The following is a 26,634-nucleotide window of genomic DNA, read 5'->3' on the forward strand; positions in this document are numbered from 1 at the left end:
ATCCAGATCCAACTGGGGTTCATCCCAAATTATTTTTCACGTTTGTCTGTAGCCATCAATTGTGATTTTTAACGTCAGTTAATAGTTTGCATTTGACGGTCAATGTGACGCGCTGTGGCCTGCATCTGTAGAGTTGAGAACGAGAATGAGTTGGGTTTAAAGGATCGATGATGGACGGAAATTACAGAACTTTTGATAAAATAACTATGCAATGAGGGTTGAGGATCGTATTGTCAATTTTCTATTTTTGCAACTCTTTCTCCAAAAACTACGACTCAATTTGTGGCGAATATTTTTCCAACTCCATATTTGATCAACTCAGTAAGAGATAAAATAGTGTTGCAAGATCCACCAGTTCCACCACATTTCTGAGTTAAATTTGACTCAGTGATAAAACAGCGAAAACGAACGAGATTCTAACTCTGAGTTAACTGTGGACCTGGCGATAAAAGCGAAGTTTTCTGGGTTCAATTTCTGTTTCACATATCGCCGCAGAAGTTGCACGCAGCTGCGGTAAGCGAGCACGCGACTCGTGGTCGCTACTCTCTCTCTCTCTCTCTCCTCTTGACTCTCGCATTAACTGATCATCCAACAAACAGCTCACAACCATGCAGTCAATACCAACTTCAGTATTCATCCAATTTGGAATTTATCTATCCGCCATCAGTAAGTAAACAATTTACGATTTGAATTGATGATTGATTAGTTTATAGCGTTATCTATTTTTTAGATAAAAACAGACTTAATCGAACTTTACGTTACTTTTTTAAGTTCGGAAAAAAGTCAATGGTGCAAACAGAATTGTGTAACGTGTTTGTAGTTTGTTCTGAAGAAAATGATATACGGTATAAATCTTAAAATGATCTGCGCAACTTTTGACAATTGAATAATTCACAATAATTCAATGTATACACGTATTAGATACATGTGTTTTTACATCATATCAATAATCTCCCAACACGGCAGGGAGACGCGACTTTTATTCACTCATTACATTGCATCATCATCAAATAACTCTGAAATTATCGTGTCCCATATATGATATGATATGACTTGATATATATTACTGGCATCAGACATAACAGCGCGTCATACTGGCTTCAGACAGCGCGTCATACTGGCCTCAGACAGCGCGTCATACTGGCCTCAGACATCATAGCGCGTCATACTGGCCTCAGCATCATAGCGCGTCATTCTGGCCGCAGACATCATAGCGCGTCATACTGGCCTCAGACAGCGCGACATACCGGCCTCAGACATTACAGCGCGTTATTCTGGCTCCAGACATCACAGCGCGTCATTCTGGCCGTAGACATAACAGCGCGTCATACTGGCCTCAGCGCACCATACTGGCCTCAGACATCACAGCGCGTCATACTGGCCTCACCTCACGTCCGATAAGCGCAAACGGCGAAGTAAAGACAGCTGAGACTGACGTCCATTATGATGTATGTGGTGAACGAGATAGATAATGCATGTTGTTATTATTCGTATATTTGTGGTCACGTTTAGTTGACAAGTGTTACATTAATATTTATGTGACGTCATAAAGTCTCATAAATTGTGTCAAATACAGGAATATAAGATACCACCACCACCACTACCGTGTTCACAGCAGTATCACTGTATAATATCTCACTAATCCAGACTTATTATCCGGGTTTAATCGCCCTGTTTATCTATATTTCTTGTTTTCACCTTCACACGAAGACAATGAAGAGTTGACTTCACTCATTTACCCGATGAAGCTAATCTATTCAGAAAGCTCGTAATTTCTAATAGAATCGCAGTATACTGTGTACTCTCAACTCTCTTCGAGTTTTAGATGAAGGACATTGAAAAACTGCTTCTGCTTGGAAAACAATCGAATAAGAATTGAATAACAACCATTGATATGAAACATTCAGTTTGTCGCGTGTTCTGTTGTGACGATTTATTCAGGGTACATATTTTATGGTTTTGTTATTTCCTCATTATTCCTGAGGTTATCTATAAGAATAAAGTCGAAACGTTGAATTTACTACACTAATAGCTAAAAGAAACATTTCAGGCTTTTTCATTCAGGATTTTATATTATCTTTACAACGCGCGCTCAAAGTGTTCATCAATGGTTATCTGAGTATTCCTGAAGATGACTATTAGGATATGTATACTCGAAATACTAGCTCAACCGAGGCAACATTCCGGACTATTTTTTCATGCTTTATGTTTGGGATTCTAATGTATATTTTGAATAAGAACGTTGTCTTCGGTTCGGACAAGCTGTGTCTGTTTTTGTATGTGTTTTGCGGTGAGTGCGGCGGGAGAGAAATGGATTATACAACAATTCTGAAGTGGTCGACCATCAATCGTATCTAATTCAATAAACGGCGCGCGCAGAAACATCAGAAACATCATTAACATCGAATCTTATGTTGATGACCTTTTCGTGAATTATGAAAATCGATGTTTTTTTTTTCTCACTGAGATGAACGTTCTGTTCTGATAAGAGATCAATCATAGATGCGGATTCTAGGACATGATTCCTGTTCACCGATATCTGTATACCGTTTACTACTGATCGACCGGCAACTGTAACCGACTCGATGAAATCCCACATTTTTCTCTCATTTCTTACTGTATCTTTAGCTGACCTGTCCTTAGTTTAATCACATGTTTTGTAACATTTATTACTGTTTCTGTGATCTCTGGAAACTACCAGAGAAATAAACTTTGAAATATCATCATTGCTTTCTAGCTACATTCTGAATTCTATTTCACACATTTTTTGATTTATGTTTTTGCCTCGAATGTCGATATGCTTAAATAGACCAGGACCAGGCTATGGTTTATAGACCAGTGTCGTCTTAAACCTGTCAGAAATTGAAATTGAATTCATTAATTTCCCTCCGTCACCCTCAACGAATATCAATTTTACAGTTAACGATGAAGCTAGATCCAGATTGTGAATAATTATTCAACGCGGATAAAAGATATATGAATGTAATTATGATTCGTTGTGAAATGAATATTCAGTATATAGCCGGTGTAGTAAGTAGTTAAAGGTGAATATGAGCTGGTATATTTACACCAACACACGCGCGCTGTGACAGTATGTCGTTATTAGAAGCTGCTACTTGGTTCAATTGGTTTTAAACCCCTTCTGATGAAACTCAGATCGTCGTGAAAAACAGTTTAATTAGACTCGCTATAATTAACACGCTAGGAATTCGTGTAGTTTCAAAACACTTGCCCATAAATTTTCAGTAAAACAAATTGAATTTATTCGCTCCTCGATTTGACAAGAGGAGAATTCTCGATGTTGACGAGACTATTATACGGGTATTGAGAGTAATTTCACCTGACTGTAGCCTCTTGACTGCTAGCGACTCGTACCCCCTCCCCTCCGGGACCCCAACGCCCCCCTCCTCCTAGTTGCATCCATGTTGCAGCGACCGATCCAGTCGCGTTGCAATTCGACTTTAAGAATAATTTAAAAAAAATGTTTTTGACTTTTTCTAAATTGAGAAATGGTAAATAAGATAATGAAATGCAGTTTATTGAAATCAGATAGAAATGGATTTATTTACTTAGTAAAAATGCTAATCATTTTCTCTTCAATTTTCATCGTTTATTTCCTTGAAGCTGTAAATTTCATTTGTTGTATGATAAGAATACAGCAATCTAAAGCGAAACGCGCGACGCGCATTTCCATCAATTAAATGTAATTTGGCAACGACATAAAAAATATCAAAATGAGACAAACAGCGATTCGACGAGGAACGTTTAGCGAGATAGATCCCGTCAATTCATCCAATCGAATTATGCTGATTCCGATGAAGAGTTGACAGTAAATTATATGCGAGTTGACGTTTTAATTTGAACGAGTTGAAATTGAAGTAGCGTTTGTGAAATGATACGTGAAACGATCATTAATCTGATCTATAGATCCCTGTGTCAGTTCAATTCACTAATTCGATCACAAACAAACTGCTATAAATATCAATTTATCTATCACGCAGATTCTAGGTCGCTTTCGATAGATAAATCTCAGTTGATATTTTTGGAAGTGATGATTATTATTGCTTTCGTTAACGAAATGATTTCATTTGACTACATTTTTTTGATCAAATTGTCGTCAAAAATGTTACAAAGATTCCCCCAGGAACCGCAATTGTCGGTTTATCTTGAACTCTACTGTGGAGATAGTTGTGAATTAATTTTGCGTCTCAAAAATTACATTATAATATGACAAAGCGATCTTGCAAGATTTCATGTGAAATTTATTTTCGATATAGTTCATAAATATGATGAAATACAGGAGACTCAGAGAAGTGACTCATGGCGGACTCGGAACAATCTGAGCTCCTGACAGAGTTTCAAATGCACTTATCTTCACCGCTTAAGTTAAATTAACCCACGACACTGTTGGACTGGTCCCTGAGGATTTGTAACATTTTCGACGATTTAATCTACAAACATTTCCGTTTTATGCAACGAATCTAATTGGGACCGAAGGGTAGAAACAGGAGGTCCCGAGTTCGAATCCACACATCAATATTCAATCAGGTTTAAGTTTAGGAATTATTTTCATGAACCAATATTAATTTCTGGATGTCTTTTTTTATCTAGTTCAAGCAGTTTGAAATCATTTGTGGAATTTCGTATTTAAAGAATCCAGGAAGGAAAAAGATAGAGAGACAAGTATAGCGACAATTAGTCAGATAAATTCAGAGCGAGTCACAACACTGAGATTAGATTTGTCTACAGTACCTATTACTGTATTACTGAATTTCTCGGTGATTCTCTGTGGTCGACTCATGGCTGTTTGGTGGCTGCCGTCTGGTGGTGATGGTAATTTCTGTCACAATTTGTCTAGTTTCTGAATATATAGTCCACTAGGGTTGTAATCCAGTTTTGAAGTCAAACTCCTAGTTGCACAGTCGTGACTTAAGTCCAAAAGTGGTCTTCAATCTTTAAACTGGTCTGAGGTTGTTAGATTGGCTATAGAACTAAGTTGGTCTTAGACTGGTCTTAAGTCTAAGCCATGACGATGGAACTGGCCTGAGCTGAAATCAATATTCATTTTGAACTATGTTAAATTGTGACGCTTGATCTCGATTCGTTTCTGATCTAAACTGAACAGATCAAGGATTATGATAAGTAGGAGGTAACTTTCAGAATGTAACTCGATGAGAACTATTTATAGGATCACTGTGTTATGTATCATTAGTCTACTTTTTAGCCACACATCCTTCCTGTTGTGTTATAAGATCTGATTGGAACTAGTGGGACATGATTAACTAGTGTCATCAGTAATCAGGTTTTAGATGAACCAGTTACCTATTAGCCTTTCTTATACCTCTCTTCGTCCTTCGTTTATAAAGATAGAATCTGACGCAGTCGGTTTGTGCAGGACCCAGTTCCGCAGTTCTAATCTGGAATTCAGAGTTTACTTCAACCCAAAACTGCGAAACTGCGGGCGGGCGGGTATTGGGGGTTGACCTTGTTAGTTTGACGTTTCTATAATGAAATGGGCACACACTGATATAATGAAAAATAGTTAGGTGTAGGCCAGTTAGTTGTAGGCCAGTTAGTTGTAGGCCAGTTAGTTATAGGCCAGTTAGTTGTAGGCCAGTTAGTTGAAGGCCAGTGAGGTGTAGGCCAGTTAGTTGTAGGCCAGTTAGTTGTAGGCCAGTTAGTTGTAGGCCAGTGAGGTGTAGGCCAGTTAGGTGTAGGCCAGTGAGGTGTAGGCCAGTTAGTTGTAGGCCAGTGAGGTGTAGGCTAGTAAGGTGTAGGCCAGTGAGGTGTAGGCCAGTTAGTTGTAGGCCAGTGAGGTGTAGGTGAGTTAGTTGTAGGCCAGTGAGGTGTAGGTGAGTTAGGTGTATGGTATAATTCAGCGCTATGTAGTAATGATATCGACGTGTTCAACATTCGTATTAGACTTAGCAATAATTTCTTTGCAGGAAATTGTCAAATATGTCAAGTAAAGAGATCGAAAGGTCTTTATTATTAATATAAAGATCGGTTGAGCTGTCACAGAAATCTGCCAGCGATATTTCAATCAATTCGATCGCTTACATACAGAATTTAGTACTCCGCTCCTCCATCGTGCTGCTTTTGGCTCGAAACAAGCCCCTCACCTTCGAAAACCTTCGTGAATTACTATAAGGTGATAAACAATTTAAACTCGTTGATTAACCCACGGTTAGAAGAAAAACCTAAGAGATGTAATGATGAGTCCGGACTAAAGGATCGTGCTGCCCGATTAACGGTCCGGACTAAAGGACCGTGCTGCCCGATTAACGGTTCGGACTAAAGGACCGTGCTGCCCGATTAACGGTCCGGACTGCAGGACCGTGCTGCCCGATTAACGGTCCGGACTAAAGGACCGTGCTGCCCGATTAACGGTCCGGACTGCAGGACCATGCTGCCTGATTTACGGTCCTGACTACGTATAAAAATAATGATTCGATATAAAACCCACTTTATAGACATTTAAAAGAGTGAATTATTGAAGACCATTCAGAGACTAGTGTCAGAAAATGCATCATTATGAGACAATATATAGCGAATAAAACTTTATGTGAGGAAATAAAACAGTCGCCGAAAAATGCATAATGGCAATACTGATCTGATGGTAGGCAGTGAACGAGGTTTTCATTCGGAAACGCGGAATCTGAGGTTAGGGACACCTTGAAGAGATACGGAATGCTGATTTATTCTAAACGTGATGTAAACGGTAGATAACGGTATTCACTCGACGCCCATAACTCAACACAACCTGAATCCCAGCTGTATCACATACACTACACATACAATGACCAACCTATTAATATTGTTCCAAGCAATGACATCACTAAACCTATTTCTATGCGTATCATCTCTGAGACTTTCTATGGAAGTTTTTTTCTCCTTGTGTTGCGAAGATAATGAAATTAATTTGGCGAGTGAAGGTCGTGGATTGTTAGTGACCGTGTGCGAGGTGCGCGCGGTGAGGGGTCGTGGTGTGCGAGGTGCGAGGGGGTCGTGGTGCGAGGTGCGCGCGGTGAGGGGTCGTGGTGTGCGAGGTGCGAGGGGGTCGTGGTGCGAGGTGCGCGCGATGAGGGGTCGTGGTGTGCGAGGTGCGAGGGGGTCGTGGTGCGAGGTGCACGTGGTGATGGGTCGTGGTGTGCGAGGTGTGCGCGGTGAGGGGGTCGTGGTGCGAGGTGCGCGTGGTGATGGGTTGTGGTGTACGAGGTGTGCGCGGTGAGGGGGTCGTGGTGTGCGAGGGGGTCGTGGTGCGAGGTGCGCGTGGTGATGGGTTGTGGTGTGCGAGGTGTGCGCGGTGATGGGTTGTGGTGTACGAGGTGTGCGCGGTGAGGGGGTCGTGGTGTGCGAGGGGGTCGTGGTGCGAGGTGCGCGTGGTGATGGGTTGTGGTGTGCGAGGTGTGCGCGGTGATGGGTCGTGGTGTGCGCAGTGAGGGGGTCGTGGTGCGAGGTGCGCGTGGTGATGGGTTGTGGTGTACGAGGTGTGCGCGGTGAGGGGGTCGTGGTGTGCGAGGGGGTCGTGGTGCGAGGTGCGCGTGGTGATGGGTTGTGGTGTGCGAGGTGCACGTGGTGATGGGTCGTGGTGTGCGCAGTGAGGAGGTCGTGGTGTGCGAGGGGGTCGTGGTGCGAGGTGCGCGTGGTGATGGGTCGTGGTGTGCGAGGTGTGCGCGGTGAGGGTTGTCTAATCGAGAATCAGTCGTCTCATCAGTTTTAGCTGCACCGCGGGAGCCATTTAGATACCATCCGCAAAAAATGGATCGAAAGCTTTTGCACGTATCGCACCAAAAAATATTGTCACCGCAAAATTGTGGAGAATTCTTAAATTCCGGACGCGCAGTTTTATAAATAATTGATAAACTGTTGGGTGTTGAGTGTAGAGGAGAAGGAATCAGAGGAGGAAACAAGGAGAGAATGAGAGGTGGAGGAGATTGGGAGTGAGAGGGGAAAGGGGAAGGAGAGAGGAGTGAGAGGGGGAGAGGATAGAGGGGAAAGGGAGATTGAGAGGGGAGAGAGGGAGTGAGGAGAGAGGAGCAAGGGAGAGGGGAGAGGATATATGGGAGAGAGAGCAGGGAGGGAGAGTGAGAGGAGAGAGGCGTGAGAGGAAGTGAGAGTGAGGGAGAGCGTAAGGGAGAGAGCGTGAGGAGAGAGGGAGAGGGAGGGAGAGAGGGAGAGAGTGAGGAGAGAGAGAGAGAGGGAGGGCGAGAGGAGTGAGAGCGAGTGAGAAGTAAGACTTCCTCGTCGTTCTCTCGTTACACGAATCTAGTTTATCGAGTTGGGTTACATTGAAATTCTACTCAACACAAATCAGTCGCAGTGGAATCTATTTATAAAATCCAATCCGGCTATTTATTACGTAAATCACATTATGTCGCCGCGTTGAATCGAGAAAAATGTTTTCACACGGAAATAGACCCTGTTTTCAAAACAAGTGAAACATTAAAAAAAACCTGATGGAAAAGAATCGTGTTATTGATAAAACTGTGAATTGACGATTCCGAAAAAAATTATAGACAAATCATGGGGTGAAGCAGGGGGAATATGAGGGGATCATTATATATGTTTTTGTTGTTGCTAAGTTGCTCGAATAGGAAAGAAATATAACCTTTAAACAGTTCTAGAGATGATGATTACTAACACTGTATCATTAATCATCATTTCTACATCTCTCAACACACAGCCCTATCTCTCCTCTTCTCAGTCTCCCTCCCCTCTCACACTCTCTCTCTCTCCTCCCTCCTCTCTCTCTCTCTCTTCTCCCTCTCCATCTCCCTCTCCTCTCTCCTCTCCCTCTCCCTCTCCTCTCTCTCTCTCCCTCTCCCTCTCCCTCTCTCTCTCCCTCTCCCTCCCTCTCCCTCTCCCTCTCCCTCTCCCTCTCCTATCTCTCTCCCTCTCCTCTCTCCTCTCCCTCTCCCTCTCCCTCTCCCTCTCCCTCTCCCTCTCCCTCTCCCTCTCCCTCTCCCTCTCCCTCTCCCTCTCCCTCTCCCTCTCCCTCTCCCTCTCCCTCTCCCTCTCCCTCTCCCTCTCCCTCTCCCTCTCCCTCTCCCTCTCCCTCTCCCTCTCCCTCTCCTCTCCTCTCCCTCTCCTCTCCTCTCCTCTCCCTCTCTCTCTCTCTCTCTCTCTCTCTCTCTCTCTCTCTCTCTCTCTCTCTCTCTCTCTCTCTCTCTCTCTCTCTCTCTCTCTCTCTCTCTCTCTCTCTCTCTCTCTCTCTCCCTCTCCTCTCCCTCTCCCTCTCCCTCTCCCTCTCCTCTCTCTCTCTCGCCCCTCCCTCCTCTCTCTTCCATTTTCACGTGAGCACAGTGACCGCGCTTGCTCTAAATTCAAATGATTTAGAATGATAGTCTATACGCGGTCGATTGCCCCGGTCATACGACAATCTATATTATACTTCAGATATGCGACAGAATTCTCTATAGACGTTATGTCTATTTCACGGATATCGCTCTGTTTATGTTTGGCTAACCATGCGACATAAGGAGAATCCTCGGCGGAATCGAGGCTCGGACGAGGATTACGTCTACAGTTTGTGACCCTTTCTCTCTCTCGGCGAACGAGTCATGAACTATACCAGTATCTGACTGTATCAGAACTGTATCAGAGACTGATCCTTTCATTAACCATTCTTATACTTCGTAAATCGAAGATCTGTTTAACTCGAAATTGATTATAATGTGTCTGTGAGTTGGATGAACATGCAATAGACCTCGAATGAACTCTGACATTTTTATCTCCAACCATGGATGAAACACTCTGAGTCCGTGTTGTCAAGATGATATAAAATCAACTTGCACACTAAGAATGGAGTCTGAAATATCTCCTTTAGCAAGTAGTTTATTCAACGTTTCGACTATTTTCTAATAGTCATCTCCAGGAATACTGATGTTGTCCTCAAACACTCTGAGTCCATACTGTTGATTGTATGAAATCCCAGCACACTAAAAATGATAAAGAAATAGGACCCGAATCGTTTCCTCGAGCTAGTGTAGTTTATTTTACGTTTTGAATAACATCCTTAAAGTCATCGTCAGCAATATTTTAGATGATTAGTCATTAATCAGTGTCCAGAGGAGGAAGCATTCATTTATTCATAGTGAAGGATTTTATATCATCTAAAACTTCTTCATTTTCTTATATTATGAATGCGCGATGATCGTGAAACTCGGCAGACTGCTGCAGCGCACGAGTCTGCTGCACCACAGACTGCTGCAGCGCACGAGTCTGCTGCACGAGTCAGCTGCACGAGCCAGCTGCTGCACTACCGGTAGTTTACTGCAGCACCAGTCTGTAGCACCAGTCTGCTGCACTAGTCAGCTGCACCAGTGAGACTACCGTTTTTACAGACATCAATCGTCACGATTTAAATGAAATAATGACTTTTTCTATCGTTTTGCCGTCGGGTAATTTGTTGCACAATTCCCATGAGTTTTCACAATACGTGTGTAGATTCTATGAAGTGTTTTTAAAGTCGCCACGTTCGTTCGGAACGCGACACTCATTCCGATGAACCGTATTTTTGCAATCGAGTTAAAGACCGTTTGAAATAACGAATTCCTCGCGTCAATGCTCGCTATATTAATACGACCCAACTGTGGCGTGCTTCATTACAGCTTCAATTCTCCCTACAGAATCCGGTGATCGACCGATTCACACGGTTTTAGTATTACCAAAGTGGTCAAACTCCATCTAAGGACCGGTAAAATGTGCTAGAAAATGTATCACTAATAGTTTTTAGAAAATGGAAAACATTACGGGACAAAGGTCACCAAACAAAATGGCGGCTGTAAAATGGTTTATTTATTCTAAATGCATCAACAGAGAAACAATAATGTTTACTGTTACTCTGTAGATGTAGATTATATAACCTACCCGACAATCAAACAGCACCAGACTCCACAGATTCCTCTCCTGGTCCGCATCAACGAATTCTGGTCTTTGATGATATCTAAGAGAACTAATTAATGAATTTAGAAATAACTCCAGGGACTTGAGATTGTTTAAAAAATATCAAAAGAGTGTAAATTGCTTCCTGGTAGAAAACGTTGTTTGATAATTGCCAATCTTAGAGAGCGATGCATTCAACAAAAATCACACACAGGATTTATTAATTCTGTTATAGGATGAATTCATGATCAGAGTCGTTCAGCATGAATCAGGATATTAAAACCATGTTTCGGTTGCTACCCTCTATTGACAGCAACAACCGAAATGTCGTGATGTCAAACTTCTAAATTTCAATTATGGAATTCCACTTTATCGTACATGGTTGATAAGTGTTTTCAGAACCTGTTCAACTGCGTTTAATCGTTGATTTCATAAAAAGAACGCGCGGTTTTTAACAGGTGAATTCTGGTTACACGTTCACTACAAGGAACAGCACTCATCATTACACTATACACCTGCAGCGGGTTCGGGGGCGAGAACCGTTTCCCCTCTCTCTCTCATCTCCCCTCTTTCTTCTCTCTCCACTCCCATCTCTCCTCTCTCTCTCTCTCCTCTTCCCTCTCTCTCCTCTCTCATCTCTTCTCTCTCCTCTCTCCTCTCTCATTTTAAAATCTGCCTTAATATTTGCAAAATTGGAAATTTCAATGACTTAACACTTAATCTATAAGTCTACATGCATCTTCTCGCATAGTAGATATCTAATTTGACCTTATTATTCAATACTTAATCAACTTACAATTCCTGATCGGCCACACGTGTTTCACCTGAGACAATTTTTATTGAAAATGAACTACAAACACCAGATATTAGACATTTTATCAGCCCACTTTCAAAAACTGATCATCCACACTTCACATGTGTTCAGTGCTTCACCTGAGACATTTTTTTGATGATAAAAAAAAGAACTACAAACACCAGACATTAGACATTTTATCAGCACTATTCAGAAACTGATAGTCCACACTTCACATTGTGTTCAGTTCTTCACCTGAGATATTCTTAATTGAAAATGAACTGCAAACACCAGACATTAGACATTTTATCAGCACATTTTCAAAAGCTGATGGTCTACATTTCATATGTGTTCAGGACTTCAATAAACTTCAAACACCTGATATTACACATTTTATCAGTACACTTTAAGATGATAACTTTTAAGCACATTTTTGAGTGATATAGTGTGAGTATAAGAGGGCTGCTGACTGGGGGTTGGGGGTCGGGGGTGCTGGGGGTGTTGGGGGTTGGGATGAATCAGCGCTCATTTGATTCAGTGTTCATCAATCACACTTTACAGTAGCCCATTCACAGATCAGTTTGAGCGCACATTCTGTGTAAGATCCGACAAATGAAAGGATTACGATTTATCATTATCTGACCCTTCAAATTCGAGTATTAGGAGATTTGCTAGTGAAGTTATGGCGGGCAGAGTGTGGAGGATAGAGGGGTGATGTAAAAACATGTTCATCTGAGATACTGTTCAGATAATACTGATGATTGTATAATTGATTAGCTAGTTTCGCTTGTTTACCACATTATTCACATCTTGCACGAGTTAGACATTACAACATTGAGCGGTCAACATTAGTACTATAACTGAATGATTAATGACGAGACGAGATCGACCGTCTTATTTTTGTATCTTCCAACACCACAAAACTCATCATCACCATCATCTTCATCATCATCTTCATCATCATCAGACCGGTGTGTTGGTTCCAGCCCGTGGTCTACTATACTAGCTCATCGGGTGAGCGGCGCGTTTCATCAGCCCGCGCCGTCAAAAACACGTTTTACCAACAACGAACGTTTTTCAATGATTGATTTACTTTTAAGCGCCAACCAAAAAAAGCGACTCCGTCGAACTGGATACAGCGAGTGTATGAGAGCTGATAGATGATGGAATTAGATCGAATGTATGAAGAGATTAAATAGGGATATTTTTAAGGTTTCCGATGAAACTTGAAGAGAGGGCGGAGAGAGAGATGAGGAGGCAGAGACGACACACTCCAGTAACAGAAATCTGATTAAAACATCGTTGATTTCGCTTGTAACATTAATTCTCTTTATTTGTGTGAGTTTGAGTTTGATGTTCAGTGACAGGTCATTAATAACTGCTTTCATTCTCATCCGCTATGTCTACATACCCGATCTATACTCAGCCAATCTACTACTGCCAATCGAGTGCCATATAATGTTATAACAAATTCAGTTGAAGGATCAGCCACAATATGAAGAATTTGAAATTTCGACTCAATACTTTGAGAACCATTTTAAAAATGTTTCAGTTTTGAAAATGGCTCATAGAATTAAATCCTAACGTCACTACTGTCTTAGTTTTGAAAATGGCTTACGGATTTGAGACTAAACGTTGCTACTCTCTTAGTTTTTTTTCTCCAATTGAATTAGATAGTCATTCGTAATGATGTTCCCAGAAATGATGGAATTTAATCATCCCATGTTTATATGAACCAGGCAGTAAAACATACTTAGATTTATATGTTTAACGTTGCTAAATGTGTGACTTGTAAGGAACCAAATACTAATAGTTAGATGAGAAACCCTAGCTTGAACCAGAAAGATGTGTGGACCACCTTTTTGTTTGGAAACAGCCCAATCGGTTGACGGAACCCTATATTCTACACACTTTTCTAGAATATTGAATTTCGAATTTGTGGTAACAACTATAACCAATGTAAGGATATCATTTAACACTAATGTGCATCAATGAGCTGCCATTGATCCTCTAAACCGCAGAGGTACCGCGGACACCAGTGTCTGACTATAATCGATGTGTCGAGTAGGTCTTATTCGTAATCAGGACCTGAAGTACAACACTATAGTATTCCTGAAGATGACTATTATCCTCGAAATGTGGGCTTTATATGAAATCGTTACCACACGAACCCAGATGTTTCATCAGTATTTACAATGACGACAACATCAGTATTCCTGAAGATTAGGATATAGTCGAAACGTTGATTAAACTACTCGCTCAAGGAATACAGTATTCCTGAAGATGACTATTAGGATAAAGTCGAAACGTTGAATAAACTACACTAGCTCGAGGAAACATTTCGGGCTCTTTATTCTTTGTGTGCGGTGTGATTTTACATTATCTTTACAACACGGACTCAAGAGTGTTTCATCAATGGTTATAACGAGGGCAACATCAGTATCTGAAGATGACTATTATGATATAGTCGAAACGTCACATAAACTACACTAAATCGAGCAGACATTTCTGGCTTTATATTTCATTTCTTATTGTCGAGAATACTGTTTAAGATAGCTGTTTAAGTTGAAACGTTGAATAAACTACTATCTCAAGAAGGAAACATTGACTGTTACTATTCTCAGAGAGCGGGATTATCCATGTTACAACTCAACACGGACTCCACAGAGTGTCTCATCAATGGTTTAACTGCTCGTATATTTGTCACGGTTTCCATATCTCACGTTTCTTTTATTACTCTATTTATGAGGACGGTTGCTCGCATCGCGACTGATCACATCAAATGCTGAAATACTAAAGTGCTTTTAGACTTCTTCAGTCGTAAAATATTTACATTGGGAGAAAGCGACAAATGAACTGTCATTCATTTCTCGTCTGCGCCAGTCACGTGATAAAACATTTGCAGATGACTGTAGAAATATTTGTATAGCCACATCACCGCAAGAGAGTGAGTGCCGGTATGTTAGAATCTAAATAGCGTCCTTTTGATACTTCGCAAGAGTCAATACGAATTCGGTTCTTTCACCTTCATCTTGGTGCGCACGCGAATCGATGCGTTCGCGGAAGAATCACGCAAAAGAGATAAATCGGGATTCAGAAATCTGTTTGGTATTTGCTGATGCGTGAAATGCGTGTTCGATGAACCACTAGTCTCTGAAGCCGTATTAACTACGTATCAACTATTCTACTGTCAATCTCGCGCTAAATAACCACCAGTATTTCTGTTAAGCCATTTATATCTTATATTCGCGAATCAATAAGCTCATAAACTGCTTATTTAGTGTCACTTCATTAGGCCGCCAATCCTGTAAATCTTTTTCATCATTGATCATTCGTTTGTCTCAAAAATTGATTGAATTTTGGGACAGTTATAACCTACATGCAAGGAGGTGTGTAGTGTGTTTGCTGTGGAGGCTGCAGCCACGCAGTTGAACAGAAATCGTTGATGTATTCAATTTCTCCGGGTCATTACTCGTAACTTGTCATCAACAAGTTATTAAGCGTCGTGTATATATGTATGTCTACTGAGAGGGCAGTTAGCTTTATCGAATTTGATTACACACAATTTTCTCCTAGAGCTCCGGTGCGAAGGTTAACGGAAGAATTTTGACGCCGAGAGCGGTTCCTGGTCTCCGTCACTGTGCGCGACGTCTTACCTTCCAATTGGACCGGAAATAGGCTCGGCGGGGCCGTTAGGAATGCAATTCGGATAAATGATAAATTGTTTTTTTTTAAGAAAGGCGCCTCATCCGCATCAGCGCCACGAGGGAATTTATTTTCTTAGCATTCAAAAAATGTGAAATGTTTTTTTTTCAAATCTGGTAAGCAGTGCTGTTCCTCTGTCGTCATTAGCCTCGTTATAACGCACTAGCGACGGCTAGCAGGCGTAATACTGGTTTATACCGAGGAGACACTGAGTGAGAAGTGCTGCCAGGTTTTATAACTCAGCTCGTAAAATGTAATCACACTGACATAACAAATCAACGACTGTTTTTAGCGAACGTCGCACAAATTAGATTAGTGGCAATCTAGAATATGTCTGTTACAGTTATCGTCAGGTGTATGAGGTCAAACTGGCTTTTACTGTTCAGAGCAACCACCGCAGCCGCAGCCGCAGCTCGCATGCACACAGTCGACGTATAACACGTCGACTTCCTGGCGAACACGACATTTCACATTGAGATGGAAGGGTTCCGGCGTGTTGTGGAAGTATCCCTGACATCACTGAATTCTCTACACAAGAAACATTCAATCATCGCCGACTAATTTCACTGCGAGGTTACATTGAATCTTTCAAATTGTCATTAGAATTCAGTTCAGGACATGCACAGCAGGGGGCTCTCAGCGCTAGACCTAATCAACGATTTAAAATCAACGGTCATTAACGGCTGAAATAATTTGAACACAGCCTCTGAGAAGCTAATGGTTAATCCTTTAGAAAATGAAGTTTTCCCGGATCACGTTTAGATAATGACGTTAAGAGGTTTACAGATTGGAGCCGGGTCTTTCCAATCACTTCCAGTCGTGTCTGTTCCTAAGTCGGGTTTATAGACTGGTATCTTCAACCGTAGTTTGTGAAACCCCCGGGTTGAGGTCTTTCCGCGTAACTGGGTCGAGCCGGGGCGGTCCCTGTTCCTGTTTAGAGCTAATGGAATGATCTTCATCCTCACGAATCTCGAGGCAGATACAGCCGACCGCTTTGATGTCCCCAACATTGTAATCTTAAAGATTTTCAGGGGACTCTGTGCCCTTCTCCGTGGTGATGTGATGCTGGAATGAGTAACCGGGAATGGAGGCGGCTTCTGCCTCTGATATTTCTTCTCTCCAACTATATAAAACCGGTATCATAGAATAACATGCCTCCCCTTCATACCCCCCCCCCCTTACAATATTTCTCAGGATTAAGGGTATGGGTTAGGGTCAGCAGTTCCATTAAGACTCTTCACTAAATCCGTCAATCCATTGTTGGGGAGTATCTGATTCTATGACTCCGGTAAGTCAGCCATATTGGAATTACACCACGCAGTTCCGTTCCGTACTGCGGCCCGCACGGTATTATATTCATATCTATAAGTGTTGTTTCTATGAAACGGATCTGTTGATGATGACAGACGGTAAGCAATCTCGATACGGTTTCCGGACTCGCGCGTCTTAAGCAACGAAAAAAAAAACAAACTTTCACAGATTTTTATTGCACTTCTCGCGGCTCCGATCTTTCCACGCTATTAATTACATTGAGTGAGTAAGGAGGCTTTTTGTCGGACAGCGCGAAGAAAAATCTCCATTCACCCGAAAATAGTCGATCAGCCGAGAATGATATATGACCGATGACAACATCAGTTGAATCGGCTTTACCCGGATCAGTTCTCGATCATACTGTGTGATCTGATGACAATGATGAATAATGGCGGTTTATATTAGTTCATTCTCTTGCACTGATTTCAACAACGTAGCGGTCATATTTGTAGTCAGTAAAATAGTTCATAAACTAATTCTTCCAACTCGGGAAACATGTCATATGATGGACCACACTAGATGGCGGATGTTTCGGGTTTCCCTCTACCAGGGCTACTCCGGGTGTCTCCTACCTGATCCCAGTCACTGTGGCTACTCCGGGTGTCTCCTACCTGATCCCAGTCACTGTGGCTACTCCGGGTGTCTCCTACCTGATCCCAGACACTGTGGGTGTCCTACGAATCACCTATCTACCACCCTGGCTATACTCGAGGTCCTGGATCCAGTTCCACAGTTCTGAGTTAGAGTTATAGTTACCTCTGAGTTAACATTAGTTCCTTTTCAATGAGTTAACTCTGAGTCAAATATAAACTACGAAAATGTGGGTCGAGGACAATGTGACCACCCTGTGTTCGCTGCAGTCTGGTACGCGGCGGTTTTTCCTGGTTTTATTGACCATCTGGTACAAGGCGTATCACAATCATATTAGACACAGTCATCACTGTGCGGGTATTTTATCGGATAATTTGTCTGGTAAGATGTGAATAAAACCTGACGTTTATTTGCAGACTACAGTTGATCAGCAGTCAGTAATTGTATTGTCGATAGAGATTCGCCATCCTGGTCACATACTCGTCGTTTCAGTGATCAATTCAGTATCTTTCCGTTGATTTTCAATTCCATTCGATGAGACTCTGAATGATCCAGTATTAACAATAGGGAGATTCAATTCCACCGTAAAATAGTGACTTTTAGTCTTAAAAATCTTCTAGGTTTATTCTAAACTGACGTATAGGGGCCAGATTTCACACAGATTGAGACCCGTCTGAGACCATCTTAGTCGCATAGACAAACTTAACTTAAAAGATCAGACTTAAGCTTTAAAATCACTTTCATACTTAATTCAGGACTGTGTAATCGGAAGTTGCACATTTTTAAGACACGTCTTAGTTTCATAAACCGATCAAACAAATAAAGACCAGTCTTAAGATTGAAGACCATTTTGCGGCTGGTCACTGCTTGGAGTAATCAGACTTCAGTCAAGGTCTTTGAAACAGGATCAATTGTTTCAACTGTTTCGTGCGAATTATACTACGATGGATGATTAAAGTAACTGAAAAATTAGAAAAAAGATTCGTAAACTTCGGTGTTGTATGGCACGCAGTGGGTTGTGGGTGTTGTAGGGCACGCAGTGGGTTGTGATTCTGAAACATTTCTGCATCATTTCATCACGATCAGTATTCTGATCAGCCGATCCGTGTAATATACACCAGTGACTAATTGAATAAACAGCACATCAATAAAAACTGACAGAAAAATTAATGTAGAAACTTTCAGCTGCAGCCGCCGCCGAGACTGCAGGCTTATTTATCGGAGGGTCTGAGCGCGTCATACTGGCCGTCAGTGCAAATCCCTGCGCAGGCGCGGATCCAGGACGATAGTTAGGGGTAGCACAAAATCAAAAGGGCAGGCAATATTTTAGTAGGGCACTATCCCCTTCAGATGCAATTTCCAAGCACATGGGATTCTTTCCGCCAAATAAAAACATAGTAATAATTTTCGGGGGCACTTAGAAAATCTAGAGGGTAGCACGTGACCCATGTGCTGCCCCCTAGATCCGCGCCTGCTGCGCCTTATTCCGGTCAATGTGACATGAGTGTATGACCAAGCATAAAATGTCTATAGATGCCACTGATGACTGTAGAGGACAGCGTGACTTTAAGGGACAATGTCAATGTCTGTAGATCTGAAGGACAGTATATAATGTGTATCTGTAGGACAGACAGAGCGACAGTTTCTATTCAAATCACGTATATATCCATTTGTTATCCGCAGCGAGTTAATTAACAGACCACGTGACGCTGAATATGTTGTTAATGTTGTTTATTAATCAACTATATAAGACGCGACAAATAAACCCAGCGGGGGGTCGCTGTTAGTTTTCTTATCTTATTGATTAAAAAACTTATTGTCAGTAGATTGGCAATTTCGCGGATATGTAACCGATGTAGGTTTCACCCGCGGCTGTAGAAAGTTTTGTTTGTGAATGAATTGATTTTCGGTTGGCTGATGATGTTTCAATCTGTTGTAATTAACTAATCTAATTATTATTCATATTTCATTCATAAATATCGAAGCCGTGATGTAACACAATTAGCAGATTATATCACGTCTGATTGAACCCTCCTCTCGCTGCTGCTGCCGCTGCCGCTGTCGCTGCTGCCGCTGCTGCCGCTGCCCGGTGACGAGGGTCGAGAAACCTCCACAACACTGAACTTTTAAATGAGCAAATTTTGTCAGTCATTCAATTCCGGTACGAGTGAGATTCTACTTGACAAGGGTTTATCGAGTGGACCAGTTAACCGTCAGGTGCTGCCGCTATACTCAACGTTAGCGGTATTTTCATACACTAACATGAGCCGACTCAAACATTTTCTCCCCAGGAATTTAGTTTTAAAAATGGATAAATTGTGAGAATATACCTTTATTTCATTCCTAATTGCAACTAGGAAAGTGCCCACAATAGACCTGAATGCATCTAATTCATCAAAGTTCCCGCTTTGCGAAACGGACTGATGACGTCATTACGGGCCACGTAAATGCGTGTAAGTTGTGACCCCCATGTGCACTCTTTTCCCAAAGCTAGATCCGACTCTGTCCCTCTCGGCCCGGGGGCCTGGTGCCGGCTCGGGTAACATCATAAGATCATGCCCAGCAGTTGCTAGTACAATCACAGACTAGTCTAAATTTGAAATGAAGTAATGAATAAATTAACGACGTTCTCAATAAATCAATGTATTACACATTTTAAACGAGAAAGCGATCAATAATAACTGATAGAATGAAGTCTCTGGAGGTTTTACATTCCATCTCATTATCTGATATTGTATAATTGGATGACCAGAAGTTAATCGACCCACATATTTGAGACAAGCATTTCACACGAAACAATGATGAATTAGTCCCAAAGTAATAGACAATCTACTGAGCTCTCCGTGTATATCGCTGCTTAGTCACAGTCATATACTGCGTCTACCATGTCTGATAGAACGTGGTTCAAAACAGTTCAATTAGGAAATAACTGGGTTTTAAATTCCAGGGGCCAGTTGCATAGTCACGGCTTAGACCGACTTAGTTCTATAGCCAAGCTAACACCTTAAGTCCAGTGTTAAGGTTTAATGCCACTTTTGAACTCAAGTCGCGACTGTGCAACTGGGCCCAGATTTTAAGATTAAAAAGCAAAAAGAAGAAACGGAGACTATGTAGAAAACCGATGATTATTAGAACTAGACAAAGATGTGTAAAACCATGCTACTCAACTCAACTCATTATTATCGAATGGTGTCAACTTGTGTGAGAAAATAACTATAATCAACACGAACTATAATTCTGAACTTAACCCGCGAGAAGTGAATAGTTAAAATCAATTTCAGTTTCAGTAATTTGTTTACAATAAGACGACATTTACTCTTTCCCTCCCTCTCTCTACCTCTTCCGCTCTTCCTCCCTGTCTCCTCCCCCTCTCTCTCACGGCAGTTTCCTGTCCACTCTGAATTCATTTCAGCAGCACCAGCACCATCTAATTTGTATCAGGATTCTCAGAATTTTAGAAGTGTATCAAATCAATGTTATAGTTAACATTTCGTTTATTCCATTTCATTCAATGGTGGTTGTCGGAGAATAGCAATTTTGGTCCCATTCGTGAAGAACGGCGGTTGTCGGATTCCCTCTAATGCCACACCTCCCCTTCCCTCTAAACCCACACCTCCCCTTCCCTCTAATCCCACACCTCCCCTTCCATATATCCCACACCTCCCCTTCCCTCTAACCCCACACCTCCCCTTCCCTCTAACCCCACACCTCCCCTTCCCTCTAAACCCACACCTCCCCTTCCCTCTAACCCCACACCTCCCCTTCCATATATCCCCTCACATACACATATATCCTATCCCCACTCCATCAATCTTGTTCTTACAAAATATCAATGAGAGTCAGTGATTATTGAAGCAGCTGCTGCTGCTGCAATAACTCGAGTCGTTTATCTGTTTTACATGTTTCACTTTCTTCAAAGACTTCGATATGAACTTAAAAAGCCGCAGATAAAACGATGTTTCTTTATTTTACGATATTTAAATGTCAAAGCGTCTCGTACGTATAAACGGGATATCTCAATGATAAAATCAGCTGCTCTACATAGCAGGCTTCTTAAGGGCTCTCTATTGCAAAAATAGAACAACACCTGACTCGAACCCGGAAAGCGCGACATTCACCAAGGTCATCATTTTCTGTTGCTACACCCTGGAATCACTACAGCCCTGGAATCAGAGGAATCACTACAGCCCAGGAATTAGAGGAATCACTACAGCCCTGGAATCAGAGGAATCACTACAGCCCTGGGATCATAGGATTCACAACAGCCCTGGAATCAGAGGAATCACTACAGCCCAGGAATCGGAGGAATCACAACAGCCCTGGAAGGAATTACTACAGCCCAGGAATCACACTGGAAACTGATACGTTTATAACGCGAGTTATTGCTGTTAATTTTCCGCTGAAACGACCAGAGTTCCAGATGAATGATTTTCAGAAAGATTATGATGAAATGAAATAAATCACCATCAGTTCCGTTACTGTATCTGAAAAGAGATCCTTGGAAAAACAATGCGTTTTATCACAGTAAGACTAATAGCGGTAACTGTGAAATCAGGTCACTTCAGTTAAACACGTCTCAGTTCTAATAATTGAGAATTCATTTTCGATATAAACTTAGAATTCAGAGTCCTGTATCCAGAACTGTGGAACTGAGTCCAGAATCGTGGAACCGGGTCCTGAACTGTGGACATGGGTCCAGAACTGTGGAACTGGGCGCCAATATTGTGAACTGAGTCTACAGTAACTGTGGAAGTGGATCCAGTAACTGTGGAAGTGGATCTAGTTCGACGGTAACACTTGAATATGGAGCAGACACACATATATAAATTGTGTCTCTTTATGGATGTGAAAATCTAGTTCCATATGCGATCATCAACATCGAATATGCGTGATCACACTCGTGATCACTCGTCGCGCGCCTGAGTCTGCGTGATCACACTCGCGCGCCAGTGCCTGCTGTTCTCTCTGTGTATGTGTGTATGTCAGGATCGAGAATTCTCGGACGATCATTTTTAAGAAACTGCTGCTGTTACATCATGCAATAAATGTCCTCGAGGTACGGTCCTGACGACCAGTCTGATTACAACAATTTAAATCTGTAATTCTCGCTAATTGGTTTTACCTTTCGATCCCGCGGGCTAAAGGACGTAGATTCTAAATGCGGTGTTAAAAAAGGAAATCGTTCATCGCTTCCTTTCGACTGACTTCGTATCAGCGAGAATAAAATCATCGGTCGTTTTAGGTTAAAAATCCATAGAATTCCGCCGGGAACTCGTGTGTCAGAATCTTACATCGTCCGGGTTAAAATCAGTCAAATACACTTCATATTTAGATGTAAGCGACTAATGGTAAAAATAACGTGAAAACTCAATGTTAAATAGATTGATTGTGACAGGTGCACGAAGTAGCTGCATCAAGTACCTGCTTCTTATTGAATATAGCATTAACTGATATGGACAACGTCAATTAAGCGACTTTCAGTCGATATGTGTTTAAATATTACAAACCATTAGATAGACTTTAAACAGACGGCGGTGAGAGGAGGGAGGGGGGCATTGAAAATACATTCTATTATCCAGGATGTTTTATGAGTATCGGTTTGAAATGTAATTATTTGAAAGAGCTTTGAGAATTACTGGTCTGGGTTCATAGTGGGTGAGAGAGAGGAGAGAGGGGAGAGAGGGAGAGAGAGGGGAGAGAGGGAGATAGAGGGAGGGAGAGAGGGGGAGAGGAGAGAGGGAGATAGAGGGAGGGAGAGAGGAAGAGAGGGGAGAGAGAGAGGGAGGGGTAATGTTGCCCATTGATATAATTAGTCCACGCCTTTCAGTCGTCAAGGGAACTGAATAGTAAAATGAAGTACCTTGAGTCTTATCTACACTGAATTCTACGCGTGAAATATTTCAGTTTAAATTTATATTAACACATTTTTAAAACGCATTTAATCGATTAGAACCACAGGATGTTATATAAATGAATGAAGGGGAATTCGGAGTAAAAGTAATTTACACCGAAATCTTTTCATCAACAGTTTATACGTTTCCTGTGAACCTCGTGTGTGAGCCATTCATTGAGAGGAAATCTGAGAGGAAAGTACCTTGTCACCTCGCAGTACTCCACAAGTTGGAGTACTCCAAGGTGTCACACACCCAGACATTGGACTCTCGATATAGATTTACTATGAGATCGATATATCGTAAGATCTCGAGACATTCCGCGTGTGTACAGTTCGTGTTGAGATCGCGTTAAATTATTCGCAGTCACGAAGTTTGAAGACGATGAAATTAGTTTGAATTTCCTGACGCGTCACGTGTTTAGACTCGTTAAAACATCAGTAAATCAAAGGTGTTCGATATCAGTAGCTAATTCTGATACGGATGGGGAGGGGAGGTGCAGGGGCGCCGAATGAGGGGGATCTCAACCGGACGTGATCTACACCGTGATTTACATCACGACATCGATAAAATCGTTACTCTTTGAAACCGACGATTCCCTTTTACCTCAACGGCTTCCATAAAAACCATCCTTGCACCTTCGCGGCTTCCATAAAAACCGCCTTTACAATTTAAAATTCTCTTTTCTATAAAGTGAAAATTGAAAATATTCCATGACGTCAACCGTTTTTTTTTCGAAGATTTTTGGTTAATTTTCTGGAGCCAGTATTATCAAGTATTACAAACCCAGGGACCCGTAACATTGCATCGTCGCTTGCCAGGGGTCCCGAACTCGCTTCCACCAGTTCGGGGACAGGTGAACTAATTTTCATAAGTCAAAAATAGCCGATCTAACAACTTGGACTCAGTTCCACAGTTGTGAGTTAATGTTAACTCTGAGTTAAAATTAGTTCAATTTCAATGTTTTAACTCTGAATCAAATCTTAACTCACAACTGTGGAATTAGATCTTGATTCTAAAGTCTCATGATTTGATAAACCATTCTGCGCAAAAGTTAAATCAATTGGTTTGATTCTGCCTTCAACTGAGTTAAAAATGTCTCAATAAATTCAAATTTCCGGTGGTTTTAGAATATTTATTTCACTATAAATAGAACAATTTAAGTTTTAAAGGAACCGTTATTAACCTGAGGTTAACTTATATTATTAGAAATCAATACGAGCTTTCGCGACTGATGTAAAGTATCTTTGTCAGGTTGGAGTTTGTCTAGTGAAGCTACTATAAGTTCAGTAGCAATAGAAACTCGTTATTTCAAATAACATCATTTAAACAATAAGTAATAAAACTGTTTCACTGATAGAACAGTAAATTGTACATCACGTGTTCTGTATTCTATTGTACATCACGTGTTCTGTATTTTATGTATTGTACATCACTTGTTCTGTATTATATGTATTGTACATCACTTGTTCTGTGTTATATGTATTGTACATCACTTGTTCTGTGTTATATGTATTGTACATCACTTGTTCTGTGTTATATGTATTGTACATCGCTTGTCCTGTATTCTATGTATTGTACATCACTTGTTCTGTATTCTATGTATTTGTAGTCGTAATGGCGTCGGATCGCTGCGAGATCACTAAAACATTCGGTCGTCTTGAGAAATGTTTACATCCACTCGGCCAAATAATACTCAACGATATTTTACCCGGTAAACTTACAAACGAACAGTTTACCGACTTCTGTGAGACGTAAGTATTGCTCTGTACAATGTCAGTCTCCGCATGTCTGAGTCAATACTCTGTAAACACGAGACTATTGGAGATAGACCGGTGATGAAAGAAATGAATACGATATAAGATGTTTTAACTAAACAATAACGTAGTTAAATTGAATCTTATGAATAAATAAATCGTGTATTGTAATAAGAATAGAATATAAATAGTTAAACAACTGATAGAAAAGATTTTAAAATCTATTTATTAATTGATTAAGAAATATTCATCGAAAATTAGCTGAGAGTTCTGGGAGGAATGAAATATATAACAGATAACAGCGATAGACCGTACGGTGCTGCCTCTATGCTCAGGATTAGCGGAATTTTCAAACACTAACCAAAAGCGACTATGGCAGTCAACGGCTACCCGACTGCCAAAGCTGGCTCAATTTAGTGTATGAAAACCCCGCTAACGATGAGCATAGTGGCAGCACCTGACGGTATAGCGAGTCAGCGGCGTCGAATAATAAATATCCATAGCATGTTTCTTTCTACAAAACAATATCGATTGATATTTTTTTCAGGAAGTACAGAAATCAAGCAGTTAGATGCGTAAGAAGAGAGATACTAGCGTGTCCACAGTACAGGAATCAGGGAACAGAATTTAGAAGAGCTTTCAAAGGAATCGATCGTATCTGTTCACAAAACGATACTTACTGGAACGGTAAGAAGACACCGAATCGATTAAATTGATGTTCGTTTTGTATAAACGACACAGTTATATATTTTATTCATAGCTTTCATTTCTTTTTTTTTGTAGAATATGATTTACGTTCGGAGTGTATGGTGAACAGTTATAAATCGAGCTTACAATGTTTAGATGAGTATCGAGATTCTATTGAGAACAGAGCTATGGCTAATATTAATGATGACAGTGACGAATGCCTGTAAGTACCGAGAACTGCTACAAACACGAACAACTTCCACAGTTCAATAATCAGTAAATCATAGAGTTTTATAACTCTAACTCCGAACTGTGGAAATGGATTCTTAAGGAAAACCAACAACCGGTTCTACCTAGTTCTTTCATATTTCTTGATAGTGCGGACCAAGATATTGCAAGTGGGTCAATAAACATAGATCGGTTATAATATTTAGAATCTAAATGAGCTCCAAGTAAAAAATTTGCAAATTTTGTTCATTAGAGTCCAAATTAAACCCACAACACTGTGGAATCAAGCTGCTTGCATTTATGTGTAATTCAACCAAAGACTTGAGTATAGTTTACTATTTGTTGCGCAATTATAAAGACGGAACACACTATGATAGTCGATATGTTTGCAATATGAATGTGTTTGTGTTGTTTAGATATTTTCTAGGCCGGTAGTTACATTGATGACGTGTTTTATATTTATCTAGGCCGGTAGTTACATTGATGACGTGCTTCAAGAGGATCTTATCGCCATGCGGGAATACAGTAGTCTCAATGCAACAGCACATGATGACATTATTAGCTACCACTGATATTATGGTCTGTTCGGATAGGGTTGTGTACGTTTCAGCACCAGCCATTAAAAAACCCAACAATGCCAGTCCTTTACAAAGCTTTAGTTTGTTATTCTATTTAGCCATTTCATCATTCGTTTTAATGACGCTTTTGAACAAGAGGTGAAGAATAAGATATTCGTTTGTATAGGTTTGAAAATCTTCATTTCAAATAGTTGTTGGATACAAGT

General features: G+C 41.1%; 1 protein-coding gene across 1 annotated transcript; it reads left to right on the plus strand.

Moving 5' to 3' along the window:
* The first annotated feature begins 565 nt into the window (after positions 1 to 565).
* On the plus strand, positions 566 to 26,317 carry LOC141902271 (uncharacterized). Its single transcript, XM_074789919.1, has 5 exons — positions 566 to 666; positions 24,791 to 24,932; positions 25,483 to 25,622; positions 25,719 to 25,845; positions 26,278 to 26,317. Exons 1-5 carry the CDS (start codon positions 609 to 611, stop codon positions 26,315 to 26,317), a joined length of 507 nt encoding a protein of 168 aa, XP_074646020.1. The 5' UTR covers positions 566 to 608.
* The last annotated feature ends 317 nt before the right edge of the window (positions 26,318 to 26,634 follow it).

The sequence above is a fragment of the Tubulanus polymorphus genome, chromosome 3 (assembly GCF_964204645.1).
Source record: "Tubulanus polymorphus chromosome 3, tnTubPoly1.2, whole genome shotgun sequence".
NCBI classification, from domain to species: Eukaryota; Metazoa; Nemertea; class Palaeonemertea; order Tubulaniformes; family Tubulanidae; genus Tubulanus; species Tubulanus polymorphus.